At 47.4% G+C, this 25,200-nt stretch overlaps 1 protein-coding gene across 1 annotated transcript; it reads right to left on the reverse strand.

Annotated features, from left to right (window-relative positions):
* Positions 1 to 3,380: 3,380 nt before the first annotated feature.
* Positions 3,381 to 22,879, reverse strand: LOC115619228 (ATP synthase subunit alpha, mitochondrial-like). Its single transcript, XM_030511282.1, has 12 exons — positions 22,820 to 22,879; positions 21,730 to 21,808; positions 20,489 to 20,658; positions 9,043 to 9,216; positions 8,798 to 8,964; positions 8,506 to 8,654; positions 7,419 to 7,570; positions 7,070 to 7,294; positions 6,858 to 6,965; positions 6,158 to 6,302; positions 5,789 to 5,939; positions 3,381 to 3,477 (listed from the first exon to the last, which is right to left on the reverse strand). The coding sequence occupies exons 1-12, from the start codon at positions 22,877 to 22,879 to the stop codon at positions 3,396 to 3,398; spliced, it is 1,662 nt and encodes a 553-aa protein (XP_030367142.1). The 3' UTR covers positions 3,381 to 3,395.
* Between the last annotated feature and the right edge of the window lie 2,321 nt (positions 22,880 to 25,200).

Below are 25,200 nucleotides of genomic sequence, written 5' to 3' on the forward strand. Positions count from 1 at the left end.
GTGGAGATTCAGCATTTATCCATGTCTAAAAGCACAGTTCAGACTCAAAAGAATAAATTGCAATTTTCCCTGAACTGTGGCTTTTCCTCTGCAGTTGGGCAGCAGCACACTGAGGGACTTGCTCCTAGTCAGCAATTAGCTCACATCAAAGGGCCCTTTTTGGCCATGGTGTCTCTGAGTAGTTCACCAGTGGCCCAATTACTATTATCAAACCCTCAACCCAGCACCAACTTCCTCCAGAACAGCAGTAGCAGCTTGCTGGGACATATTTTGGGTGGACGAGGCAGGTTGCAAAGGCTCGACTCTGAGGACACACATGGATGGGCAGCACCTGCCAAGAGATGCTCAAAGTCTTCAGCAACAGCACCCCAGGATGACCAAGGCAGCTTTGGAGACAACTCTGACCAGAATGGGGTCACCTTCCCCACCAGCTGGTAACTCAGCACCATGTAGTTGCTCCCTCACCCCCCCCACCCCCGAGGCAGGATGGGGAGGAGAACTGAAAGAATGTAAAGCCTGCAGGTTTTATAGTTAATGGTCCCTTCTGGTTAACTCTCCCCTGTTTATATACTGGGCATGACGTGCTGTGGTATAGAATATCCCTTTGGCTAGTTTGGGTCAGGTGTCCTGTCTTTGCTTCCTCCTGGCTTCTTGTGCCCCTCCTCACTGGCTGATCAAGGCCTTTTCTGTCTCATGCTTTGAGTAAGCATTACTTAGCAACAATTAAGACATTGGTGTGTTAATCAGCACTGTTCTCAAACTAAAGCCAAAACACAGCACTGCACTAGGAAGGAGAAAAATAACTATTACAGCTGAACCAGGACCCACCCACCCCCCAGCTCCGGCTGGGTCCTACCCCACTGCCCCCAGTCCACCCCTGTCCTCACTCATCCATAAGTGGTTCCTCAACTGCACCTCCCCCATCCTGCCACTGCCACTTTGTCCTGCTGGCCCCACCCCGTGGCACTGTGTCCCTACCCAGTCCCCCCAAAGAAACACAGAGTCACATCTACCCCGCTTGCTCCTGCTTCTCGGGGAGGGGGGGAGGGGCAGGGATGCAAGGCACAGCATCAGTATGCCTTGGGGAGAAACCCACTACCGGCAGCAAAACTCAGTTGATTCACACACAGTTTCACAAAGGAAACACAGAGCAGAGGGTGAGCATAGCAGCTACACAGCAACCCCCAGCACCTTCCCTGCCTGGCATGACCTTCCTTTTGGGAAGGTTTCACAGTACATGCCCTGTTCCCACGTCACCACCTAGGACAAAGCCCTGGGCAAGCAACTTCTGAGCAGTTCTTCAAAACTATGAGAGCTTTAACACAGGGAGAGGTACATCAGTCTAGTAACGTAAAAAACCAAAACAAAACAACACAACAAACCCAACCAACCAACCAACAAAAAAAAACACCCCAAAAAACCAAAAACACACAACCAAAACAAACACCCACTTCTCAAGTTTATACCAACAAAAGCAGGTTTGCATGGATTTTATTTCCAGTGTTCATGGTTGCAGTTCCTGCCATGGCTGCAGGTCATGCCACATCTGTTTCAGATCTGAAAGGTTTCAGTCAAAGCTCTGAAAAGGTTTCAGCAACCTCACTTGAACATCTATCAGCTGAGGTACAACCTGTCCAGCTGCAAGCACACACAAAACCTCCAAAGTATGAATTCTGGAATAAATTTCCTCATTTTCTCCATCTGATCTGGCTGCACTGGAAGGGCAGGCTTTAGGCCAGGCAGGTAAGCCCAAGTGGGGTCAAGACAAGAAGCAAGCAGCACAGCAGCTGAGGGCAGTGGGCACAAGGGGCATCATCAACCCTGCAGCAACAGGCAGGTGTTACAGCATGCTTTAACAGTGCATTTCTGGGATCTTTCTGCGATTTTCTAAATCAGCTCTTCAGCAGATTCAGACAGACAGACCCTGCACACACTCTGAAGAGGGCACAGACCCTCCCTGCAAACCCATGCTGCCACCACCCACTTGCTACTTCTCAGCTTTCCAGCAGCAGCCCACAGCACCTCCGAGGACTGCCAACCAACCCTCCAAACCCACTCCCACCATCCCTCTTGTCTAACCAGACCAGAGGTATTCACCACACAGTGCGTTAAGTTAATGAGAAAATTATCTTCCCAAGTCACAGCAGCAACAGGGCAGAAATCAGAACTTTGGAATATTTATCTCTTACATTACTAGAAATTAATACCTCTGCAATTTTGGACTAAAGACACCCATAAGCTTGGTGCTTCCTAACTACAGCAGGATGCAAGTAAAACATGACACAGCAACACCAACAAGTAACTGGGGTTTAGTCACTGTGCAAGAACAGAGTAAAAGCTGTCCTGGAGGGGACAAGCAATATCAGGCAGGCAGAGCAAAAAAAGGCTGCACCACAGCATTCCTTCAGGGCTGGGAAGCCACTCAGCCACCTGTTTTGGAGCCATGGGTGCAAGGAACAAGACTCTGAAAGGCAAAAGGATGCCATCCTCCAAGAGCATTGCACTATTCCAACACACCAACTCTTCTTAGAAAAATGCCTAACCCTCTTGGACTAAAAATGTTTATTTTTCCCTGTATTGCAGAAGCAAGAGGTCATGCTCTCCAAGCACTCTATTAATAGAGAAGCTTGTTAGGCTGTAACCATGTGAGAGGCTTAGATGAAACATTTCCAGCTGCCTGTAACACAGGAGGTTTTAATTTGGAAGTAAGGGCGCTCCGGAGAAGGATGTTAACCAGGGACAGACCAGATATCCTCAGTGGAAGTCCTGATCACCAGCAGCTGCAGTGCAGAGGCTCACCAAGGGTGAAGGACTGAGCTCCAGCATACCCATGCAACCTCAGCAGTCAGTTCTGGAAGAGCCCACCTTCCAAAAGTCAAGCACGAGGAGAGGTAAGGCAGCAAATCTAAGAAATACTGTCACAGCATCAGACTCAAAGAATAATGTGGGGTCCAATTAGTTACCACCCATGACAAGATAGCAAAGCAACTTCCCCAGCTGTATGCTCTCCTCAGAGATCAGCTGCCCAGCAAACAGGATGAAACCTGCAAGAGAAACCTCAGCTCTGTCAGTCTTGGCCACAGAATCCAGCCACTACTCCTACTCAATCTTCTATGGGAGTACGATCTACCCAAATTTGAACCCCCTGGTTTGAATTTTCAGAGTTCCTTTCACAACCATATGTCCAGGGGAGTTTAACCCTGTGGTTTTAAAGGCACGTGTGGTACAGACAGCCAGCCAGAAAGGCAGTAATTCAGAACAGAACATACGAGCCTTTTTATGTGGGAACTTTTATTCTCGCTGAGATCTGTACATTCAAGACGCACATACTTTTAAGTCTTTGATGGAGCTGGAGCATGGGATCACAACAACTTGGTCTGAACAGTTTTAAGAATTTATGCCTCAAAAGTAGCCAGAAAACTTGTGACTACTTCCTTCAACTTCGCTTCTGTCTGGTCAGAGATCTTCCCTTCAGTCCTGTTGAAAGAGTTTAAGTTAAACTTCTGACAAAGAAATAGATAACAGTCAATCCCTGACTAAGATGAAGAAAAAACCCTACAATGAATCTTCTATTTTTAAAGAAAATTAACAGATGAATTACCACCTTTTTGTTTGATTCATAAAGCTATACCACTGAAACTAACATCCCTTTCTCCTAAAAGTTAGTCCTGTTTAAGAACTGAGGTTTGTTACAAATAAATACTTTCAAAACAGCTGTACATAATTCAACAAGGCTCTGCCTTCTACAGAGTAGTGCCTTGGAGATGGAAGGCACATGATTTGACTCATGACAAGACAAGCTAGGACTAGGACAGGACTACAGAAACACTCAATCCACAGCAGTCCACTCAGCAGCAGGGAAGGCAGCAAGCAGCACTTAATCCACACCACCCTAACAGTTTAAAGCTGTCAAAAATACAGGAACTAACTAGATTGTTTTCAGGTACGCAAGTTGTCCTGGGTTCAGCAGTGGCAGTCATTTTTCTCCTTTTTGGTGGCTGGTGCAGTGCTATGTTTTTGACTTTCAGCCTGGAAACAACGCTGATAACACCAATGTTTTTAGTTGTTGCTAAGTAATGCTTACTCTGCTCAAGAACTTTTCCGTCTCATGCTCTGCCAGGGAGGAGGGGAAGCCGGGAGGAAGCAGAGACAGGACACCTGACCCAAACTGGCCAAAGGGGTATTCCATACCACAGCACGTCATGCCCGGTATAGAAACCGGGGGGAGTTACCCGGAAGGCCCAGATCGCTGCTCAGGTCAGGCTGGGTATCAGTCGGTGGGTGGTGAGCAATTGTATCCTCTCCCCTTGTTATTTCACTAATCATTATTATTATTGGTGGTAGCAGTAGTTTTGTATTATACCTTAGTTACTGGACTGCTTTTATCTATCTCAACCCGTGGGAGTTACATTCTTTCAATTCTCCTCCCCATCCCTCCAGCCCATCCTTCCAGCAGGGGGGAAAAAGGGAGGGGAGCGAGCAAGCAGCTGTGTGGTTCTGAGTTACCGGCTGGGCTTAAACCACAACAGTTCTTTGTGGAGCCCAACGTGGGGCTTGAAGGGTTGAGATAATGACAGATCTGACCAGAGTGTGTCTAATCACATTTGTGATAAGCATTGTTTCAGATTGATAGTCGCTTGTCACAATGCTGATTTATTTGCTCTCAGAGTCATTGCGCTTGATGTCAGAGTTTCAGCATGTTGTACCTTACTTACAGCCACTATTTGCTGTTTTAGTGTTTATCGGCTGGGGGGCCTGGGCTAAGGTTCTTGTTTCACTGTACTTCATGGCAATGACTTGTAATACGATAGACTCAGTGATCATGAAACTGGTCTGGGTTGCATTCCCAGTGTGGTCATCACCTCTATGCTTTGGGAGGTATATAATGAAGTTTTCTAGCAATTACACATCTTTTTCTTTCCTCCTTGGGGGATCAACCTATGAAGGAGACATTCCCTCAGACCCCCCATTCCCCCACAAGGCTATTTCCAACAGCATTTGAGAGTTCTGAAGGATTTGGATGGCCTTTGAATACCCTTGAGACCTGCCTGCTGATTGTGCTGGGGATCAGCATGTTGGCAAACATACGGAGTGTGTTTTACCCACAGCCATCCCACCCTGGGAACACCCTATTTCATCTGATCTCAAAAGTTAAGCAGTGTCGGGTTCGAGTCTTGGTCTAGGGTTAGATGACGATATAGGAGGACCACCAAGAGATTTTCTCCGAGGCTGGACAGTCATGAGTGGCAGGGTGTGTGGGATAGTGTGTAGCACAGGAGCTACACCAACTCCAGCGACAAGCACAGCAGCTACTCAAACCCTGACCACAGCAGACAACGCAGCTACTCCAACTCCAAGCACTGCATCTACACCAACCCCAGTGACAAGTACAACAGCTACTCAAACCCCATCAGCAACAGACAACACAGCTGCTCGTGCTACTCAACCCCCAAGCACAGCAGCTGCACCAACCCCGACAACAGATACTGCAGCCACTCCAACCCCAGTGACAGACACTGCAGCCACTAGACCCATGCATGCAAAGCACAATGGATTAGCACTCCATAGCCTTCAATTTCAAGGTTCAATTTTAAGCACCAGCTGGATTTTTTAAGTAAAAGCTGGAGACATGAAGCTCAACTACAGCAGTGCAAGGACAATAGAAAAAGGCTGATTTGACTTCCAGTTCTGGTACAGGCAGCTCAAGGTCTAATGTTCTAGGATACACTCAATTAACAGTTCTGTGACCATTAATATCCTTGGAATGACATAAAATAAATCATCATACCTGATTGTGGAGAGAAGGACCTGATGCTGGCTCAGTACATGAGCTAGGAAAGCACTCTCAAATTTAGTGATCTTGCTGGGCTCAAGCTTGTCCAAGTGACCTCTTACACCAGCATAGATGACTGCAACCTGTTCTTCAATAGCCATGGGAACTGCAGAAGAGAAAGCATTCATGCCACTGGTAACTGACATAAGGACACATCAGTGCTACATAGAGTCCTTCTGTGAAGATCAACTGCACATCTACAACATGGTTCAATCCAGTCTGCATTCATGCATTCACAGAACGGACACAATGCTGCCACAAAAACCAACCTTGTTAACACAAGACTAACAGGAAATGCAGACTTGTTATGTCCAAAACACTCACCGTACTGTCCTTGTTTGAGAAGCTCTGTCAGACGTACACCACGGTTCAGCAGCTGCTGCGTGGCAGCATCCAGATCAGACCCAAACTGAGCAAAAGCAGCTACTTCACGATACTGAGCCAATTCCAGCTTCATGGTACCTGCCACCTACCACACAAGATACAGATCAGGCTAAGTTTGACCACCTTTTAAATGTGTCTAGTAGTTTGTAGGTGATCTTCAGCTGACAGCTGTCACAAGTCAGCTTTGCTTGGCATACTAGTCAAATGAACCCCAAGATTCTGACAGATTATTATATGTATTTCTAAAAATCCCACTGTCTGCTTGGCCTTTTAAACACAAACGTGCTATTCCTCTCTGAAATAGTGACAGTTGATATTAAACCTAATTCCATATCTAGACTAAAAGCATGGGATTAGGAGAGCATTCTCTATTTCTAGTTAGATCAGTACCCAGTTCAACATACTGAAACTTAACAGTCCTACATCTTTATGCAGATACTATTTTCCTTCTCCCCTCCCCCCCCCCAGCAGGCAAAAGAAATATCAAAGAGATCCCCAAAGTTTGTTCTTTTATAATTTCATAACACTAAGGAATTAAAAGCTTTATTCCCTCTCTATTCACAGCTATTTAGAATGAAATGGGTTGGAAAGCCTACACACTACTTGCCTCTATTAAGAGGAGCAGCAGTTTCATGCTTACCTGCTTCATAGCCCTGGTCTGAGCAGCAGAACCTACACGGGACACAGACAGACCAACATTGATGGCTGGACGGATACCTTTGTAGAACAACTCTGTTTCCAAGAAAATCTGTAGGAGAAAATTGTTCTATTATCTTGGTCAGAAGCCTGGAAGCCTCCTTAGAGGCCTGCCAGTAAATTACACAGAAGTACTGGAATGTGAAGAAGTCCTACCTGTCCATCAGTGATGGAAATGACATTGGTTGGAATGTAAGCAGACACATCACCAGCCTGAGTTTCAATGACAGGCAAGGCGGTCAGAGAGCCACCTCCAAAGGAATCGTTCATCTTGGCTGCTCTCTCCAGCAGGCGGGAGTGCAGGTAGAACACATCACCTGGGTAGGCTTCCCGACCGGGTGGGCGACGCAGCAGCAGAGACATCTGACGATAGGCAACAGCCTGCATGGTATAAAGATTTCAGACTTCAGCTCATTTAAAGTTTTGAATTTCTAAACCTAGAGGTGTTCTTAAAGCTACAAATGCCCATACTAGACTATGAGGCCTACAAACAATGTTTCCTGACCTGTTTGGATAAGTCATCATAGATGATTAATGCATGTTTTCCATTGTCTCTGAAGTATTCCCCCATGGAGCAGCCTGAATAAGGAGCCAGATACTGCAGGGGTGCTGCATCAGATGCTGTGGCAGACACCACAATAGTGTACTTCATGGCATCTGGAAAGAGTTTGAGACACACGGAGTATATTACCTCATCATGCCCGTAATCAGCAAACACAACATGCATGTGAAATACTAGTTGCTGAAGCAAGCCCAGGCAGCATCACTACACTGTTACAGGAAAGACCACTGTACTAGATTAGCACATCTGTCAACACAACTAATGTCTAACAACACTTGCAGACTTTCCCATTTAAAATGAAGTTTAAATTTTCACTAAGACACTTTGGTTTAGAAGTAACTCGGCCTAGAAGTCCATGGTTTCCTGGCTGTTGCAAGGTGATACTACCCTTTGTTTCACAGTCCCAAACAAATTATTGTCATTAAAATGTGGGTTGTTTTGCTGTTGTTTCTTTGGTTTTTTTCCCTGCTAGGTATGAATCTGCTTGACCAGCAAGCAAGAGGTAAGGTGCCTGATCTCTTGCAAGCTCTGTTACATATGCAGCCTTGGTCAAAGCCTTGGTCAATGAGATCACTGTTTCTGAAAAGATGCTATCATTTAATCCCTTACATTTGGGTAGTAAAATCTCTCCACCAAATTTGCAACTGACATTTACACTGTCTTGCATACATATAAAAGAAATGCCAAGTCCAAAAATACTTGTAGGCCACAGCTTGTCATCAGGCCTGCCTGACTGCTAAGAGGAAGCTCTCAACTCTGCTAAAAAAAAACCCCAAACCAACCCATCATAGGTGACTTTTCCAGAAGCAATTCAGTTTTGGGGCCTCGTACTAGTCTTTTAATGTGATGCAGCAAAAAGGGTTTTCTTTTCCCCAGATACCTAGAAAGATTTCTCGTCCACAAAAGCAAGTATCTCACTCATAAGGAAATAATTATGTCTATGAAGCTAGAAAAGGTCATAGTATTCAACATTATAAAGAAAACAAGATGTCACTAGTTGCCAGGCTCAACCATCTTCAAAAATCTGTACCTGCATCAGTGAGCCTCTTCACCAGCTGAGCAACAGTAGATCTCTTCTGGCCAATTGCAACATAGATACAGTACAGCTTCTTTTTCTCATCTGTTCCATCATTAAATCGTTTCTGGTTGATTATTGTGTCAATTGCAATTGAAGTTTTCCTGTGTAAACAGAGGTTGGTAAGTTAAACTGCTTACAGTTCTCACAATGTCTATGACATTCTGTGTTCAGCTTTGTACATCAGCACACATTGTACTCTAGTCTCTGTTTAAGGAAAGATTTTTTGCTCAGGCATTTAACTTACCCAGTCTGCCTGTCACCAATGATCAGCTCACGCTGGCCACGACCAATTGGCACCAAGCTGTCCACAGCCTTAATACCAGTCTGCATAGGTTCACGCACAGAGATTCTGGGAATGATCCCAGGGGCCTTTAAGCCAACTCTTCTACGCGCCTTGGATGTAACAGGACCCTTAAAAGACAAGAAAATCACTGCTGCAGTCTATCACGTAGATATAAGCAGAGGCAATAAACAACTAGTTACACTTACCTTCCCATCAATTGGATTGCCCAGGGCATCTACAACACGGCCCAGCAGTTCTTCCCCAACTGGAACATCCACAATGGCACCAGTCCTCTTCACAACATCCCCTTCCTTGATCAGTCTGTCATTACCAAACACGACGACACCAACATTGTCAGGCTCCAAATTCAAGGACATACCCTAGGACAAAGATCACATTGTCCTGAGAAAACCCATACCAATATTTACAAACATTTTGACAGTTTAATACCAATGTGATTATTCTACAATGTCAAATACCCAGCATAATCTACTTCAATCTTATCTGTAACAATAGCCAATGTTCTCCTTTTATGTACAATGTGTGTATGTTCTTCCATGCTGGTTACAGAGCCTGCCTAAGCCTTCATCTTACTACATAACTATATTTGCAGTAGTCTAGCATTCAGTCCTTAATCTCTCTAAAAGGAACAGAAAGGATAAGCAGGGCTCAAATACAACATTTGGTCTCTTGCCTAGGAACTGGACAAGGGAAAAGCACTGGCTCCTTCTGTGCCTAAGGCAAGCTAGGTCATTAAAAATACTGTAAGAGCTGTTGCAGTACTCTCAGAACAGACAACTTTTTAATTCTAAGCTACTGCTAGGACTGCAAGTGGTCAGTAAACTGCACATTGCACTGGAGCAGAGATGGGTCCTGGGGTCAGCTGTAGCAGTCATCTTTTCTCCTTAATAGCTGGTGCAGTGCTATGTTACTGACTTCAGCCTGAGAACAATGCTGATAACACTGATATTTTTAGTTGTTGCTAAGTAATGCTTACTCTGATCAAGGACTTTTCAGTCTCTCATGCTCTGCCAGTGAGGAGGGGCACAGGAAGCCAGGAGGAAGCAGAGACAGGACACCTGACCCAAACTAGCCAAAGGGGTATTCCATACCACAGCACGTCGTGCCCAGTATATAAACCGGGGGGAGTCACTTGGAAGACCAGATCACTGCTCGGGTCAGGCTGGGTATCAGTCAGCAGGTGGTGAGCAATTGTATCCTCTCCCCTTGTTATTTCCCTTATCATTATTATTATTGGTGGTAGCAGTAGTGGGTTTGTATTATACCTTAGTTGCGGGACTGCTCTTATCTCAACCCGTGGGAGTTACATTCTTCTGATTCTCCTCCCCATCCCCCCGGGAGCGGGGGGAGGAAGGGGGGGAGTGAGCGAGCGGCTGCGTGGTTCTGAGTTACCGGCTGGGCTCAAACCACGACAGTTCTTTTTGGCGCCCAACGTGGGGCACGAAGGGTTGAGATAACGACAGATCTGACCAGAGTGTGTCTAATCATCTTCGTGATAAGCATTCATTGTGCCGAATTAATAGTCACACGTCACAATGCTGATTTACTGGCTCTCAGAGTTGTTCACTTGATCTCAGAGTTTCAGCATGTTGTACCTTACTTACAGCCAGTATTTGCTGTTTTAGTGTTTATCGGCTTGGGGGCCTGGGCTAAGGTTCTTGTTTCACTGTACTTCATGGCAATGACTTGTAATACAATAGACTCATTGATCATGAAACTGGTCTGGTTTGTGCTTCCAGCGTGGCCATCACCTCTATACATTGGTAGGTATATAATGAAATATTTCAGCAATTGCATATCTTTTTTTTTTTTCCTCGGGGGGTAAACTTACGAAGGAAGCATTCTCTTTCACCCCCCGTTCCCCCACCAGCCTATTTGCAACAGCAGTTGAGAGTTCTGAAGGTTTTAGATGGCCTTTGAATACCCTTGAGACCTGCCTGCTGATTGTGCTGGGGATCAGCATGTTGGCAAACATACGGAGTGTGTTTTATGCATGGCCATCCCGTCCTGGGAACACCCTATTTCATCTGATCTCAAAAGTTAAGCAGTATCAGGTTCAAATCTGGTCTAGGGTTAGATGATGATATAGGAGGACCACCAAGAGATTTTCCCTGAGGCTGGACAGTCATGAGTGGCAGGGTGTGTGGGATAGTATGGGCAAGTATCTAGGCCAGTGGGCCCCTCCAGTGCTTTGGAACTTCACCACTGAACAAGTGCAACATCCGGAAAAACTAGTAAAACAATTAAACGAGGTGTGCTGTCGTCCTGGTTATACCAGAGAGGGACAAATCATGGCAACGTGCTGGGGCTTGGCCTACGCCTGCAGAGCCCTGCTCAACACTAACCTTCAAAGGGAAAAAGATGTCTCTGGATCTGATGGCAAAGCAACAGACAACGCAGCTACGCCAACTCCAAGCACAGCAGCTGCACCAACCCCAGCAGCAGACACTGCAGCCACTCCAACCACAGTGACAGATACTGCAGCTAAACCAAATGGCCAGTTTGTGACAATATCTGTTGCCCCTGTAAGCAAGGGGAAAAGCAAACGAGAGGCACAAAGAGCAACCCCTGCAGTGAAGAAAGATAAAAACCCAATGCAATTACTACAGGGGACAGCATGTGAACAAGAGTTACTACTACATGGATCAGAGGAAGAGGAAGAAGAAGAAGAGGTGACTTCTCGACCCCGGACCTCAACCGAGCTTTGGAATATGCGAAAAGATTTCACCCGTCTTCCAGGGGAGCACATTGTCACCTGGTTGCTCCGATGCTGGGACAGTGGGGCTGATGGTCACAAACTAGAAGGTAGGGAAGCCAAGCAGCTGGGATCACTTGCTAGGGAAGGAGGAATTGACAAAGCAATTGCAAGAGAGAAGAGAGCCCTCAGCCTTTGGAGGCGGCTCTTGGCAGCTGTGAAGGAAAGATTTCCCTACAAGGACGATGTTATGAGTCTCTCAGCCAAGTGGACCACGATAGAGAGAGGTATCCAGTCCCTGAGGGAATCAGCCATTCGAGAGATGATCTACTGTAGGCCGGATGCTGGGAATGTATCAAAGACCCAAAAAGGTAATGATAGGCTTTTGGTATCGCTGCCATGGAGACGGAGGAAATTAAGCAGCTGTCCACCCTGCCCAGTAACTCAGAGGATCCTTATGTTGTGGGGTTGCTGAAGGTCAAAGAACAAGTGCCAAGTGCGACCAGAACAGTGCACCGGCAGCAATATCGCATGAAGACTCCATGATTCCCTCCATAAGCTGATCCGTAAGCTGGAGAGCCAAGGAGTGATCAGCAGGACCCGTTCACCCTTTAATAGCCCCATATGGCCAGTGCAAAATCTAATGGAGAGTGGAGACTAACAGTAGACTATCGTGGCCTGAATGAAGTCACACCACCATTGAGTGCTGCCGTACCGGACATGTTAGAACTTCAGTATGAACTGGAGTCAAAGGCAGCCAAGTGGGATGCCACAATTGACATTGCCAATGCATTTTTCTCAATCCCTTTGGCAGCAGAGTGCAGGCCACAGTTTGCTTTCACTTGGAGGGGCGTCCAGTACACTTGGAACCGACTGCCCCAGGGGTGGAAACACAGCCCTACCATCTGCCATGGACTGATCCAGACTGCACTGGAACTGGGGCAAGCTCCAGAACACCTGCAATACATTGATGACATCATCGTGTGGGGTGATACAGCGGAAGAAGTTTTTGAGAAAGGGAGGAAGATAATCCAAATCCTGCTGAAGGCCAGTTTTGCCATAAAATGGAGGAAGGTCAAGGGACCTGCACAGGAGAATCAATTCTTGGGAATAAAATGGCAAGATTACAGAGCCCTGGGAGAGGTGGTTAGGGGCTCTGGAGCTCAGATAGTTTTTTCATCGATTCTCCAGGACAAAGGGGAGGACCTTAAAAAAGCTAGGCGCATTTGGCAGGTTAATAAATGGTTAGAAAGCTGGTGCCATAGTCAGGGGTTTGGCTATTTAGAACATGGGGCTCCATTTGGGAGGCCAGGTCTACTGGAGGCTGGTGGAGCTGGTCTCACAAAGAAGGGGAAGAGCTGTTTAGGTAGGAGGTTTGCCAGGCTGGTCAGGAAAGCTTTAAACTAGATGTGTTGGGGGAGGGGAGCATTGATCCATCCCAACACTCCTGGTCAGTTGCCAGCACCTGTAATAAGTGCTTGGAGAGATGTAGAGATGTTCCAGCTGCCCCAGCCATTGAGTCGGCTGCATTTGGAGCTCGGCTAAGGTACCTCTATAACAAATGCCCGTAGTATGGGGAACAAGCAAGAGGAATTAGAGATGTGTGCAAGGCTACGGGAATATGATGTCATTGGTATCACAGAAACATGGTGGGATGGCTCCTATGACTGGAGTGTCGGAATGGAAGGTTACAGGCTGTTTAGAAAAGACAGGCCAGGCAGACGGGGAGGGGGCGTTGCTATCTATGTCAGTGATAGGCTGGAGAGTATGGAACTCTGGGGACGGGTGATGAGGTAACAGAGAGTTTGTGGGTCAGGATCAAAGGGAAAACAACAATGGGGGACATTACGGTGAGGATCTGTTACAGGCCGCCTGATCAAGAGGACTCTGTGGATGAAGCGCTCTACAGACAGATAGGAGCAGCCTCACGCTCGCAGGCCCTGGTCCTCATGGGGGACTTCAACCATCCTGACATCTGTTGGAGGGATGGTACGGCCCGGCACAAGCAATCCAGGAGGTTCCTCGATTGTGTGGAAGACAACTTCCTCTGTCAAGCAGTAGAGGAGCCGACGAGGAGAGGTGCCATGCTGGACCTTGTGCTCACCAACAGTGAGGGTCTGGTTGGAAATGTAACGCTCCAGGGCAGCCTTGGCTCTAGTGATCACGAGATGGTTGAGTTTGAGATCCTCAGGACGGTGAGAAGAGCGTGCAGCAAGCTCACTGCCCTGGACTTCAAGAGAGCAGACTTTGGCCTCTTCAGGAACCTCCTTAGTAAGGTTTCATGGGATACAGTCCTAGAGGGCAGGGGGGCCCAAGACTGCTGGTCGATATTCAAGGATCACCTGCTACGTGCTCAAGAGTGTTGCATCCCGACTAGAAGAAAGTGCAGCAGGAGGGCCAGGAGACCTCCATGGATGGACAAGGAGCTGCTGAGGAAACTTAGAGGGAAAAAAGAAGCTTATAGAAGGTGGAAGCAAGGACAGGCGGCCTGGGAAGAATACAGGAGCATTGCCCGAGAAGCTAGGGACCAGATTAGGAAAGCTAAGGCCCAGCTAGAATTAAGTTTGGCAAGGGATGTAAAAGATAACAGGAAAGGATGCTATAGATACGTAGCAAATAAAAGACAGGCTAGGGACAATGTAGGCCCTCTCCGGAAGCTATCAGGAGAACTGGCTACCATGGATTTGGAGAAGGCTGAGGTTCTTAATGACTTCTTTGCCTCAGTCTTCACCAGCAAATGCTCTGACCACACCACCCAAGTCTTGGAAAGCAAATGCAGGGACTGTGAGAACGAAGACCTTAGGCCCACTGTAGGAGAGGATCAGGTTCGAGACCATCTTAAGAACCTGAACGTGCACAAGTCCATGGGACCTGATGAAATCCATCCACGGGTCCTGAATGAGCTGGCGAATGAAGTTGCTAAGCCACTGTCCATCATATTTGAAAAATCCTGGCAGTCAGGTGAAGTTCCCGATGACTGGAAGAAGGGTAATATAACCCCCATTTTCAAGAAGGGGAAAGTGGAAGACCCGGGGAACTACAGACCAGCCAGTCTCACCTCTGTGCCTGGCAAAATCTTGGAACAGTTTCTCCTGGAAAACATGCTAAGGCACATGAAAAACAACGAGGTGGTTGGTGACAGCCAACATGGCTTCACTAAGGGGAAATCCTGCCTGACCAATTTGGTGGCCTTCTATGATGGAGCCACGGAACTGATGGACAGCGGCAGAGCAGTTGATGTCATCTACCTGGACTTGTGCAAAGCGTTCAACACTGTCCCACATGACATCCTTGTCTCTAAATTGGAGAGACATCAATTTGATAGATGGACCACTTGGTGGATAAAAAACTGGCTCGATGGCCGCACGCAAAGAGTTGTGGTAAATGGCTCGATGTCCAGTTGGAAACCTGTAACGAGTGGTGTCCCTCAGGGATCGGTGTTGGGACCGGTCCTGTTCAACATCTTTGTCGGCGACATGGACAGTGGGATTGAGTGTGCCCTCAGCAAGTTTGCCAATGACACCAAGCTGTGTGGTTCGGTTGATACGCTGGAGGGAAGGGATGCCATCCAGAGGGAACTTGACACGCTTGTGAGGTGGGTCAATGCCAACCTTATGAAGTTTAACCAAGGCAAGTGCAAGGTCCTACACCTGGGTCGGGGCAATCCCAAGCACTGCTACAGGTTGGGCAGAGAAGAGATTCAGAGCAGCCCTGCAGAAAAGGACTTGGGGGTGTTGGTTGACGAGAAGCTTAACATGAGCCGGCAGTGTGCGCTTGCAGCCCAGAAAGCCAACCGTATCCTGGGCTGCATCAAAAGAAGCGTGACCAGCAGGTCAAAGGAGGTGATCCTGCCCCTCTACTCTGCTCTTGTGAGACCCCACTTGGAGTACTGTGTACAATTCTGGTGTCCTCAACATAAAAAGGACATGGAGCTGTTGGAGCGAGTCCAGAGGAGGGCCACGAGGATGATAAGAGGGCTGGAGCACCTCCCATATGAAGACAGGCTGAGAGAGTTGGGGCTGTTCAGCCTGGAGAAGAGAAGGCTGCGTGGTGACCTCATAGCAGCCTTCCAGTATCTGAAGGGGGTCTACAAGGATGCTGGGGAGGGACTCTTCCTTAGGGACTGTAGTGGTAGGACAAGGGGTAATGGGTTCAAACTTAAACAGAGGAAGTTTAGATTAGATATAAGGAAGAAGTTCTTTACAGTGCGGGTGGTGAAGCACTGGAATGGGTTGCCCAGGGAGGTTGTGGATGCTCCATCCCTGGTGGTGTTCAAAGCCAGGTTGGACAGAGCCTTGAGCCACATGGTTTAGGGCAAGGTGTCCCTGCCCATGGCAGGGGGGTTGGAACTAGATGATCTTAAGGTCCTTTCCAACCCTTACGATTCTATGATTCTAAGACAGAAGTGGAGAATTTTGTGATCACTATTAGAGGGGCCCTGCCTCCAGCCAGGTGGAGGAGAGGGATAATCGGGTTTACTGGACTGTGTGGATCAGATGGCCTGGCACATCGGTCCCACAGAAGTATAAGGCTCTAGTAGATACCGGTGCACAGTGTACTCTGATGCCATCAAGGTATCAAGGGGTGAAACCCATTTATATTTCTGGAGTGACAGGAGGATCCCAAGCGTTAACTATGCTGGAAGCTGAAATCAGCCTGACTGGGAGGAAGTGGCAAAAGCACCCCATTGTGACTGGTCCAGGGGCTCCATGCATCCTTGGCATAGACTATCTCAGGAGAGGGTACTTCGAAGACCCAAAAGGGTATAGATGGGCTTTTGGTATCGCTGCCTTGGAGACAGAGGAAATTAAGCAGCTGTCCACCTTGCCCGGTCTCTCAGAGGATCCTTCTGTTGTGGGGTTGCTGAAGATCGAAGAACAACAAGTGCCAATCGCGACCACAACAGTGCACCGGCGGCAATATCGCACCAACCGAGACTCCTTCATTCCCATCCATAAGCTTATCCGTAGACTGGAGAGCCAAGGAGTGATCAGCAGGACCCGCTCACCCTTTAATAGCCCCATATGGCCAGTGCAAAAGTCTAATGGAGAGTGGAAATTAACAGTAGACTATCGTGGCCTGAACGAAGTCACACCACCATTGAGTGCTGCCGTACCGGACATGCTAGAACTTCAATATGAACTGGAGTCAAAGGCAGCCAAGTGGTATGACACAATTGATATTGCCAATGCATTTTTCTCAATCCCTTTGGCAGCAGAATGCAGGCCACAGTTTGCTTTCACTTGGAGGGGCGTCCAGTACACTTGGAACCGACTGCCCCAGGGGTGGAAACACAGCCCTACCATCTGCCATGGATTGATCCAGACTGCACTGGTACAGGGGCAAGCTCCAGAACACCTGCAATACATTGATGACATCATCGTGTGGGGTGATACAGCGGAAGAAGTTTTTGAGAAAGGGAGGAAGATAATCCAAATCCTGCTGAAGGCTGGTTTTGCCATAAAACGGAATAAGGTCAAGGGACCTGCACAGGAGATTCAATTTTTGGGAATAAAATGGCAAGATGGACGCTGCCAGATCCCCACAGACGTGATCAACAAGATAACAGCAATGTCTCCACCAACTAACAAGAAAGAAACACAAGATTTCTTAGGTGTTGTGGGGTTCTGGAGAATGCACATCCCAAATTAGTCTGATTGTAAGCCCTCTCTACCACGTGACCCGGAAGAAGAATGATTTCAAATGGGGCCCTGAGCAACAACAAGCCTTTGAACAAATTAAACGAGAGATAGTTCATGCAGTAGCCCTTGGACCAGTCCAGGCCGGGCCAGATGTGAAAAATGTGCTCTATACCGCAGCTGGGGAGAATGGTCCTACCTGGAGCCTCTGGCAGAAAGCTCCAGGGGAGACTCGAGGTCGACCCCTTGGCTTTTGGAGTCGGGGATATAAAGGATCCAAGGCCAGCTATACTCCCACTGAAAAAGAGATACTGGCAGCCTATGAAGGGGTTCGAGCTGCCTCAGAAGTGATTGGCACTGAAGCACAGCTCCTCCTGGCACCCCGGTTGCCTGTGCTGGGCTGGATGTTCAAAGGCAGGGTCTCCTCTACACATCATGCAACTGATGCTACATGGAGTAAGTGGGCCGCACTAATTACACAACGAGCTCGAATAGGAAATCCCAGTCGTCCAGGAATTCTAGAAGTCATCATGGACTGGCCAGAGGGCAAAGATTTTGGGATGTCACCAGAAGAGGAGGTGACGCGTGCTGAAGAGGCCCCACCATATAATGAACTGTGAGAGAGTGAAAAGCAATATGCCTTGTTTACTGATGGGTCCTGCCCTATTGTGGGAAAGCATCGGAGATGGAAGGCAGCTGTGTGGAGTCCCCTGCAACAAGTTGCAGAAACTGCTGAGGGAGAGGGTGAATGGAGTCAGTTTGCAGAGGTGAAAGCCATCCAGCTGGCCTTGGACATTGCTGAACAAGAAAAATGGCCAGTACTTTATCTCTCTACTGACTCATGGATGGTGGCAAATGCCCTGTGGGGGTGGTTGCAGCAATGGAAGCAGAGCAACTGGCAATGCAGAAGTAAACCCATCTGGGCTGCTGCACTGTGGCAAGTTATCGCTGCTCGGGTGCAGAACCTGGTGGTGAAGGTACGCCACGTAGATGCTCATGTACCCAAGAGTCGGGCCACTGAGGAACACCAGAATAACCAGCAAGTGGATAAAGCTGCTAAGATTGAAGTGGCTCAGATGGACTTGGATTGGCAACATAAGGGTGAATTATTTTTAGCCCGGTGGGCCCATGACACCTCAGGCCATCAAGGCAGAGATGCAACATATAGATGGGCTCGTGATCGAGGGGTGGACTTAACGATGGACACTATTGCCCAGGTTATTCACAAATGTGAAACATGTGCTGCAATTAAGCAAGCCAAGGGGTTAAAGCCTCTCTGGTATGGAGGACGATGGCTGAAGTACAAGTATGGGGAGGCCTGGCAGATTGACTATATCACACTCCCACCAACCCGCCAAGGCAAGCTCTATGTGCTTACCATGGTGGAAGCAACCACCGGCTGGCTGGAAACATACGCTGTGCCCCACACCACTGCCCGGAACACTATCCTGGGCCTTGAGAAACAAGTCTTGTGGAGACACGGCACCCCAGAGAGAATTGAGTCAGACAATGGGACTCATTTCCAGAACAACCTCATAGACACTTGGGCCAAAGAGCATGGCATTGAGTGGGTATATCACATCCCCTTCCATGCACCAGCCTCTGGGAAAATCGAACGGTACAATGGGCTGTTTAAAACTTCACTGAGAGCAATGGGTGGTGGGACTTTCAAACACTGGGATACACATTTACCAAATGTTGGTTGGTCAACACTAGGGGATCTGCCAACAGGGCTGGCCCAGCCCAATCAGAACTTTTACGTACTGTAGAGGGGGATAAAGTTCCTGTGGTGCACATAAAGAATTTCCTGGGGAAGACAGTCTGGGTTATTCCTGCTTCAGGTAAAGGCAAACCCACTCGTGGGGTTGCTTTTGCTCAGGGACCCGGATATACTTGGTGGGTAATGCGGGAAGATGGGGAAGTCCGATTTGTACCTCAAGGAGATTTGATTTTGGGGGAAAACAGCCAATGAACTCAATTGTATGCTGTTGCCTGCTCTATAACACTTTTATAGCCCACCAGCTAGATATCTTCAAGTCACCAGCAACTGACCCTGACTTCCCTCCCATCACCACCCCAACAAAGAATGAATTTTGAGGAAACCAGACGAGCTCAGCAGTGGCCAGACGAGTTTGGTGGTGTCATCAGCAGGCAACAGTTCAACACTACGTACCGTCCCTCCTGCCCTGAAAGACTATTACAGGAGATGGAGCCTGACATCATGGACTGGATGAATTTAGCAACTTCATAGGGATTGGCCCATGGACTAAAGAATGATACCTCTCTTTTTGTGTGTGGGGGTGTGTGTGTATATATGTATATATATATGAGACAGAAGCGATGATATATTGAAAGATGTGGGATCTGAGCACGACGTGAATGGTATGGAATAAGGGGTGGATACTGTCCTGGGTTCAGCTATAGCAGTCATTTTTCTCCTTCTTAGTAGCTGGTGCAGTGCTGTGTTTTTTAACTTTCAGCCTGGGAACAACGCTGATAACACCGATGTTTTTAGTTGTTGCTAAGTAATGTTTATTCCAACCAAGGACTTTCTCAGTCTCATGCTTTGCCAGGGAGGAGGGGAAGCCGGGAGGAAGCAGAGACAGGACACCTGACCCAAACTAGCCAAAGGGGTATTCCATACCACAGCACGTCATGCCCGGTATATAAACCGGGGGGAGTTACCCGGAAGGCCCAGATCACTGCTCGGGTCGGGCTGGGTATCGGTCGGCGGGTGGTGAGCAATTGTATCCTCTCCCCTTGTTATTTCACTAATCATTATTATCACTGGTGGTAGCAGTAGTGGTTTTGTATTATACCTTAGTTACTGGACTTCTCTTATCTCAACCCGTGGGAGTTACATTCTTTCGATTCTCCTCCCCATCCCTCCGGGAGCGGGGGGAGGAAGAAGGGGGGGAGTGAGCGAGAGGCTGTGTGGTTCTGAGTTACCGGCTGGGCTTAAAAACCACAACAAGAGGCTATTATTCAACACTGAACAGAAAAGCCAGCTTGAAACCAACGAAAACGAAATCCAACACCAGATTAGCTCTTATACTTCCTAGATTAAGACAAATAAAGCTCAAATGTTGGTCCAGAACCAGATACTGATACTGAAAGCAAAATGTTACAAATTCCAAGAATATTTGCTTTTTGTAGTATTATTTCAGCTAGTTACTATATATTAAAATTAAGTCTGTGAAAAGGTCCATACCAGCACCTCCAAGTATAGTCTTATGTTCTCCTTAAATGTCCTCCTTGTATTTCTAAGCTAAACCAACTGCTTTAGTGAAAGCTTACCTTCAGCCCAGAAGAGAATTCAACCATTTCTTCTGCTTGGACATTTCTTAGGCCATACACACGGGCAATACCATCACCAATTGAGAGCACACGGCCAGTCTCCTCAAGTTCAGCTGAGGTGTCAGCTCCCAAAATACGTTCCTCAAGAACAGAGGATACCTCAGCAGTACCTGGAAAGAGACATTTCAAACCAGATTTAGCACATTAAGGCACCATATGAATTCAATCAGCTTGTCTTTAACTCACAAGCCATTGTACTCTTTCTCAGGTATACCACAAGGTCTAGCAATCAACAGTCTTCCTTACACAGGATGCCTAAGTTAAATAACAGCTTCTGTATTCACAGACAATAAAAGCAGCTTCATTACGAGCCAGCTTCAATCAAAACATAGATGGCAGTTATCAGTTACCTTTGTTATGTCCTACGCTATCAGCAATCTCCCCCCATAGAAATTTGATTAAATAATTAGCCTTAGCCCAGAAAGAACAGACATGCTAGCTCCATTTGCAGAGGATTTGCTTCAACTGGAGGCATCAAAACACCCTGTCAACCAATTTATAATACAAAACCCAAATATAATTAAAGGAACTTAATACATTTAAGGAGCAAGCTGTTCAGTATAAGCTGTAAAAATGTATTTTCCAGCTTCCTCAAATTTGTTTGGCAGCATTCCTCCAACAACTTTATTCCCTCAGCTAGGAAACAGTAAATACCACTGTAAACTAATAATACATTTAATCACTCTAAACCACTTCAGAAATTGTACATGAACCACTACCGAAAACATAGCTATGCAGTGCCACCATCTTCTCTAACCACCAAGATGCTGGCAGCCAAGTTATACTCAAGGACACAAGGTCAAATCCAGGCAGGCCTGGGAAAGTCATGTGCTCCTTCATACTGTTACAAACAAGGCAGGAAACCAGAATTTTAAGCATTTTTAAAAAAATAATTCTGCAGGAGTTAAAGACTGAATAGAATCCTCATGAAGCAGGTAAGCTAAGGGACATGTGACTACTCCTTTGGTTTGGGCATAACTTGGATAGTTATTAAAGTGAAGTCTCTTGGATGTGACTGTGTAACAGACAATTCATTGTTAAACACTATCAGTACATAAATGTCCTCAAATACTTTCTCAACTGACACACACACAGCCCTCACACTCCAAATTCAAACTCCTTTTTGTCTCATAGAGCAAGTGCTGAATCCACACTTGTATGAAGACCTTTCTCAGACTCACCAGTTTTCTGAAAGCATGCTTTGGAGGCATGGATGTTTCTTGTAGCAACAAATACTGCACCCAGAGTGTGTCTGGAAATCTAAAATAAGTAATTGTTTCAGTAACAGTGAAATTTCCTCAGTCACTCAAAAAACATTAAGAGATAACATGATCATGAGCTTATACGTTCAATGTCTCTCAATTTTGAGTTGAGCTCCACAGAACTCCATTCGCAAGTTGTAGTTATGGAACCAAGTCCAGCATGACTAAGCATGGACAGATGGTAAAGGAGATTGCTCTAAATTACTTGCTGCATTTTTCTGCATTGCACTGATGCCACCATCATAGCACTGCAGCAGCAGCTCCCAAAGCAACACCTCCTCTCATTTGTCACCTTTGTGCTGAACATCAAAAGCTTGAGGCATAAAGAAATCAGCGCACCCTTCCTGGTTCTGTACAAGGGAGAAATAATATTTCCTTCTAAGGGCTGACCTTTCCAAGAAAAGCCTAACTACAGAATTTCTGAAGTGCAACATATACAATAGCAGAAACAAACAAACAAACCCCAAACCTGTGATAACGAATGCATTAGAAAATTATAAGCCTACATCCCAAGCAAAGCTCCCAATGCAGTCTCATGCAGCGTCACTGTTATTTCTCTGAAGGCCTAAGCAGGCCTCTCCTCCCTTCACCTTCACAAGGGACACCAGCCAGAAATGGGTCCTGACAAACCTTCACACCCTCGCTCTCCTCGCAAACACGGGGGAAAAAGAATGCCACCTGGCCAAGCCTCACAGTTCAAAACCCTAACTCCGACTAGGATCTAGCAGCTTTCAGACATTAACCTGAACCCTAACAGCGCCAATCCGCATCTCCGGGGAAGGGCACATAGTGCCCTAGACAGCCCACCCACCCCACCCCCCGGTAAGGGTGCCCCCGCTCCTTCTACAAAGATCGGGATCCCACTGCCGCCCAGAGCTAAGGCGAGCCCCACGCGTACACCCCATCCCAGACTCCCGAGAGCGGGAGACCACGGCCCTCAAGATGGCGGCGACGGCAGCGACGCCCGCCCGCGACCCCACTCGCTCTAGGAAGAAGGGAGTGCGCTCACCAGGCTGGCCTGTTGCGGCAGGGAGCGGGCGAGAGCAGCAATCACACGGGCGGCGAGCATGGCGGCAGGCAGAAACTCCTCCAGAAAAGACTGAAGCACACGGAAGGAAGCTACTAGCTCTGAGCTCTTCACGAAATGGCGGTGGCCCACTCCGCCCCTTTTGGCGGCGAGGCCACAACCGCGGGGCGGAGCGCAGCCCAGAAGTGCGTCCCCCAGAAGAAAAGCGTAGTGGAGAAGTGCTGGTATCTCTTCTACGCTCTGGAAATAAGTAAAAGGGACGGGATGTGATGTACAGTGCCTTGTTGGTTTTCTTGCTGTTACTACAGAGGAGCTTAAATACTTTTAGCTAGTTTGTTGCTAATACCTGAAACTTGAAAACTGGCTTTATAGGTGCTGTCAGAGGTGACAGGATAGCAGTTGTAAGCTAAGGTGCACAGAGTTCTCGTCATCGTCATGATCTGCCTTCCGGAGCCTAATGCCGCAGGGACAGTGCACTTTGCAACAAGCCTCACGTATGAGAGGTAGGATTTAGTCTGCTGAGGAGAAAGTGCGGATACTGAGGTGTGGTCGTGTTCCCGTGGTAGCCTAGAGACGTTGGTAAAGTACGGATCCTAGCAGACGTTTCTCGGTGCCGCTCTCGCGGTCCGGGGCTTCCGGAGGTGGAGTTGTCTGGGCTGTGCTCGGCTGCCCCTTAGCCGCCCGGGGACTCCTGCCCGGCGGGTAAGGTACTGACGCCGAGCTGGGCCCGGTGTGTTATCGAAACCCTCGTTCTGCTCTCCCGAGGACGTTTCCTTCAACTCTTCTACACAAGGCACCCGAGGGGTTACGCTGAAAGCGTTGCTGGGCTCTGGCGGTGGTCGCTCTACTAATCCGGCGTCAGAAGTGCGCGGGTTAAGGGCAGGAACGACCCCGTGTCGGCTTTTTGCCCCTTTAAGCGTTGGGGGACAGGCAAGATCTGGTCGCGGGGTGGGTTTTGTAGCAAAGTCTGTGTTCACCTACTTCATCCTCTACTACTTACCAGGTAACAGCCCGAGCTTACTGACCTTTAAGTACAAGCTCATAGCTGGTTTAAGATGCTAAATTGTGAAGCTCTTGGGTGCCTGAATTTTTTTGTGTTTCAAGTCTTTCTTACTAGAGAGAGTGGCAGAAAGATGTAATTCATCCTTTTTCACGGACTTGGCTTTCTTGCAGTGTTAGGGTTTTCATCTATGCATAATTAGTGTTGTTTGCTTCCAAGGGCTTGATGGTTTTCTCCCCCAATTAGTTCAGGGTGATGTTTGTTCTGTGAAGTGTATGTAGCGGAGATGCTGGTATGGTAGAAGCATAAAGAAGACCATGCTAGAAAAAAAGTGTCTTTTATAAGGCTGTATCATCAGGTTGTTTAGACAGCCTTAGACAGGAATTTGTTTCCTTGGTAGTGAACTTAAGTGTGTTTAACTGTTACCAGTCATAATCTAATCTTTCAGTGCCACCTGAGGGCACTGTGTTAATATCTCTCCCACTTCTAACCTTTTCAGTGGTAGGAATTGTGCTTTGCAGGACTCATGCCTGCATGTTGTAGTAACTTTTTCTCCCTCATAGAGATTGTTCCCAATGATCATGGTTTGGGCAGTTGCCGTGGTTTAAACCTAGATGGTAACTCAGAACCACGCAGCCGCTTGCTCACTCCCACCCCTTCTTCTCCCCCCCAGCTCCTGGAGGGATGGGGAGGAGAATTGAAAGAATGTAAATCCCATGGGTTGAGATAAAAATAGTCCAGTAGCTAAGGTATAATACAAAACTACTACTGCTACCACTAATAATAATAATAAGGGAAATAACGAGGGGAGAGAATATAAAACTAAAAGGTGAAAAGGAAAAGAAAACAACTGTCGTGGTTTGAGCCCAGCCGGTAACTCAGAACCACACAGCCGCTCGCTCACTCCCCCCCCTGCTTCTTCCTCCCCCCGCACCCGGAGGGATGGGGAGGAGAATCGGAAGAATGTAACTCCCACGGGTTGAGATAAGAACAGTCCAATAACTAAGGTATAATACAAAACTGCTACTGCTACCACCAATAATAATAATGATAAGGGAAATAACAAGGGGAGAGGATACAATTGCTCACCACTTGCCAACTGATACCCAGCCCGACCCAAGCAGTGATCTGGGCCTTCTGGGTAACTCCCCCCAGTTTCTATACTGGGCATGACATGCTGTGGTATGGAATACCCCTTTGGCCAGTTTGAGTCAGGTGTCCTGTCTCTGCTTCCTCCCAGTTTCTTGTGCCCCTCCTCCCTGGCAGAGCATGAGACTGAAAAGTCCTTGATCTGAGTAAGCATTACTTAGCAAGAACTAAAAACATCGGTGTGTTATCAGCATTGTTCTCAGACTAAAGTTGA

The sequence above is a fragment of the Strigops habroptila genome, chromosome W (assembly GCF_004027225.2).
Source record: "Strigops habroptila isolate Jane chromosome W, bStrHab1.2.pri, whole genome shotgun sequence".
In the NCBI taxonomy this organism is placed as follows: Eukaryota; Metazoa; Chordata; class Aves; order Psittaciformes; family Psittacidae; genus Strigops; species Strigops habroptila.

What these genes read in the sequence shown, in the direction of transcription:
- LOC115619228 (XM_030511282.1), bottom strand. Translation starts at nt 22,879, where the DNA reads ATGCTCGCCGCCCGTGTGATTGCTGCTCTCGCCCGCTCCCTGCCGCAA. An exon ending in AGCATGCTTTCAGAAAACTG is followed by an intron (nt 20,659 to 21,729) that starts GTGAGTCTGAGA and finishes GTCTCTTTCCAG; the next exon opens with GTACTGCTGAGGTATCCTCT. An exon ending in GAAGAGGCTCACTGATGCAG is followed by an intron (nt 7,571 to 8,505) that starts GTACAGATTTTT and finishes AACTCTTTCCAG; the next exon opens with ATGCCATGAAGTACACTATT.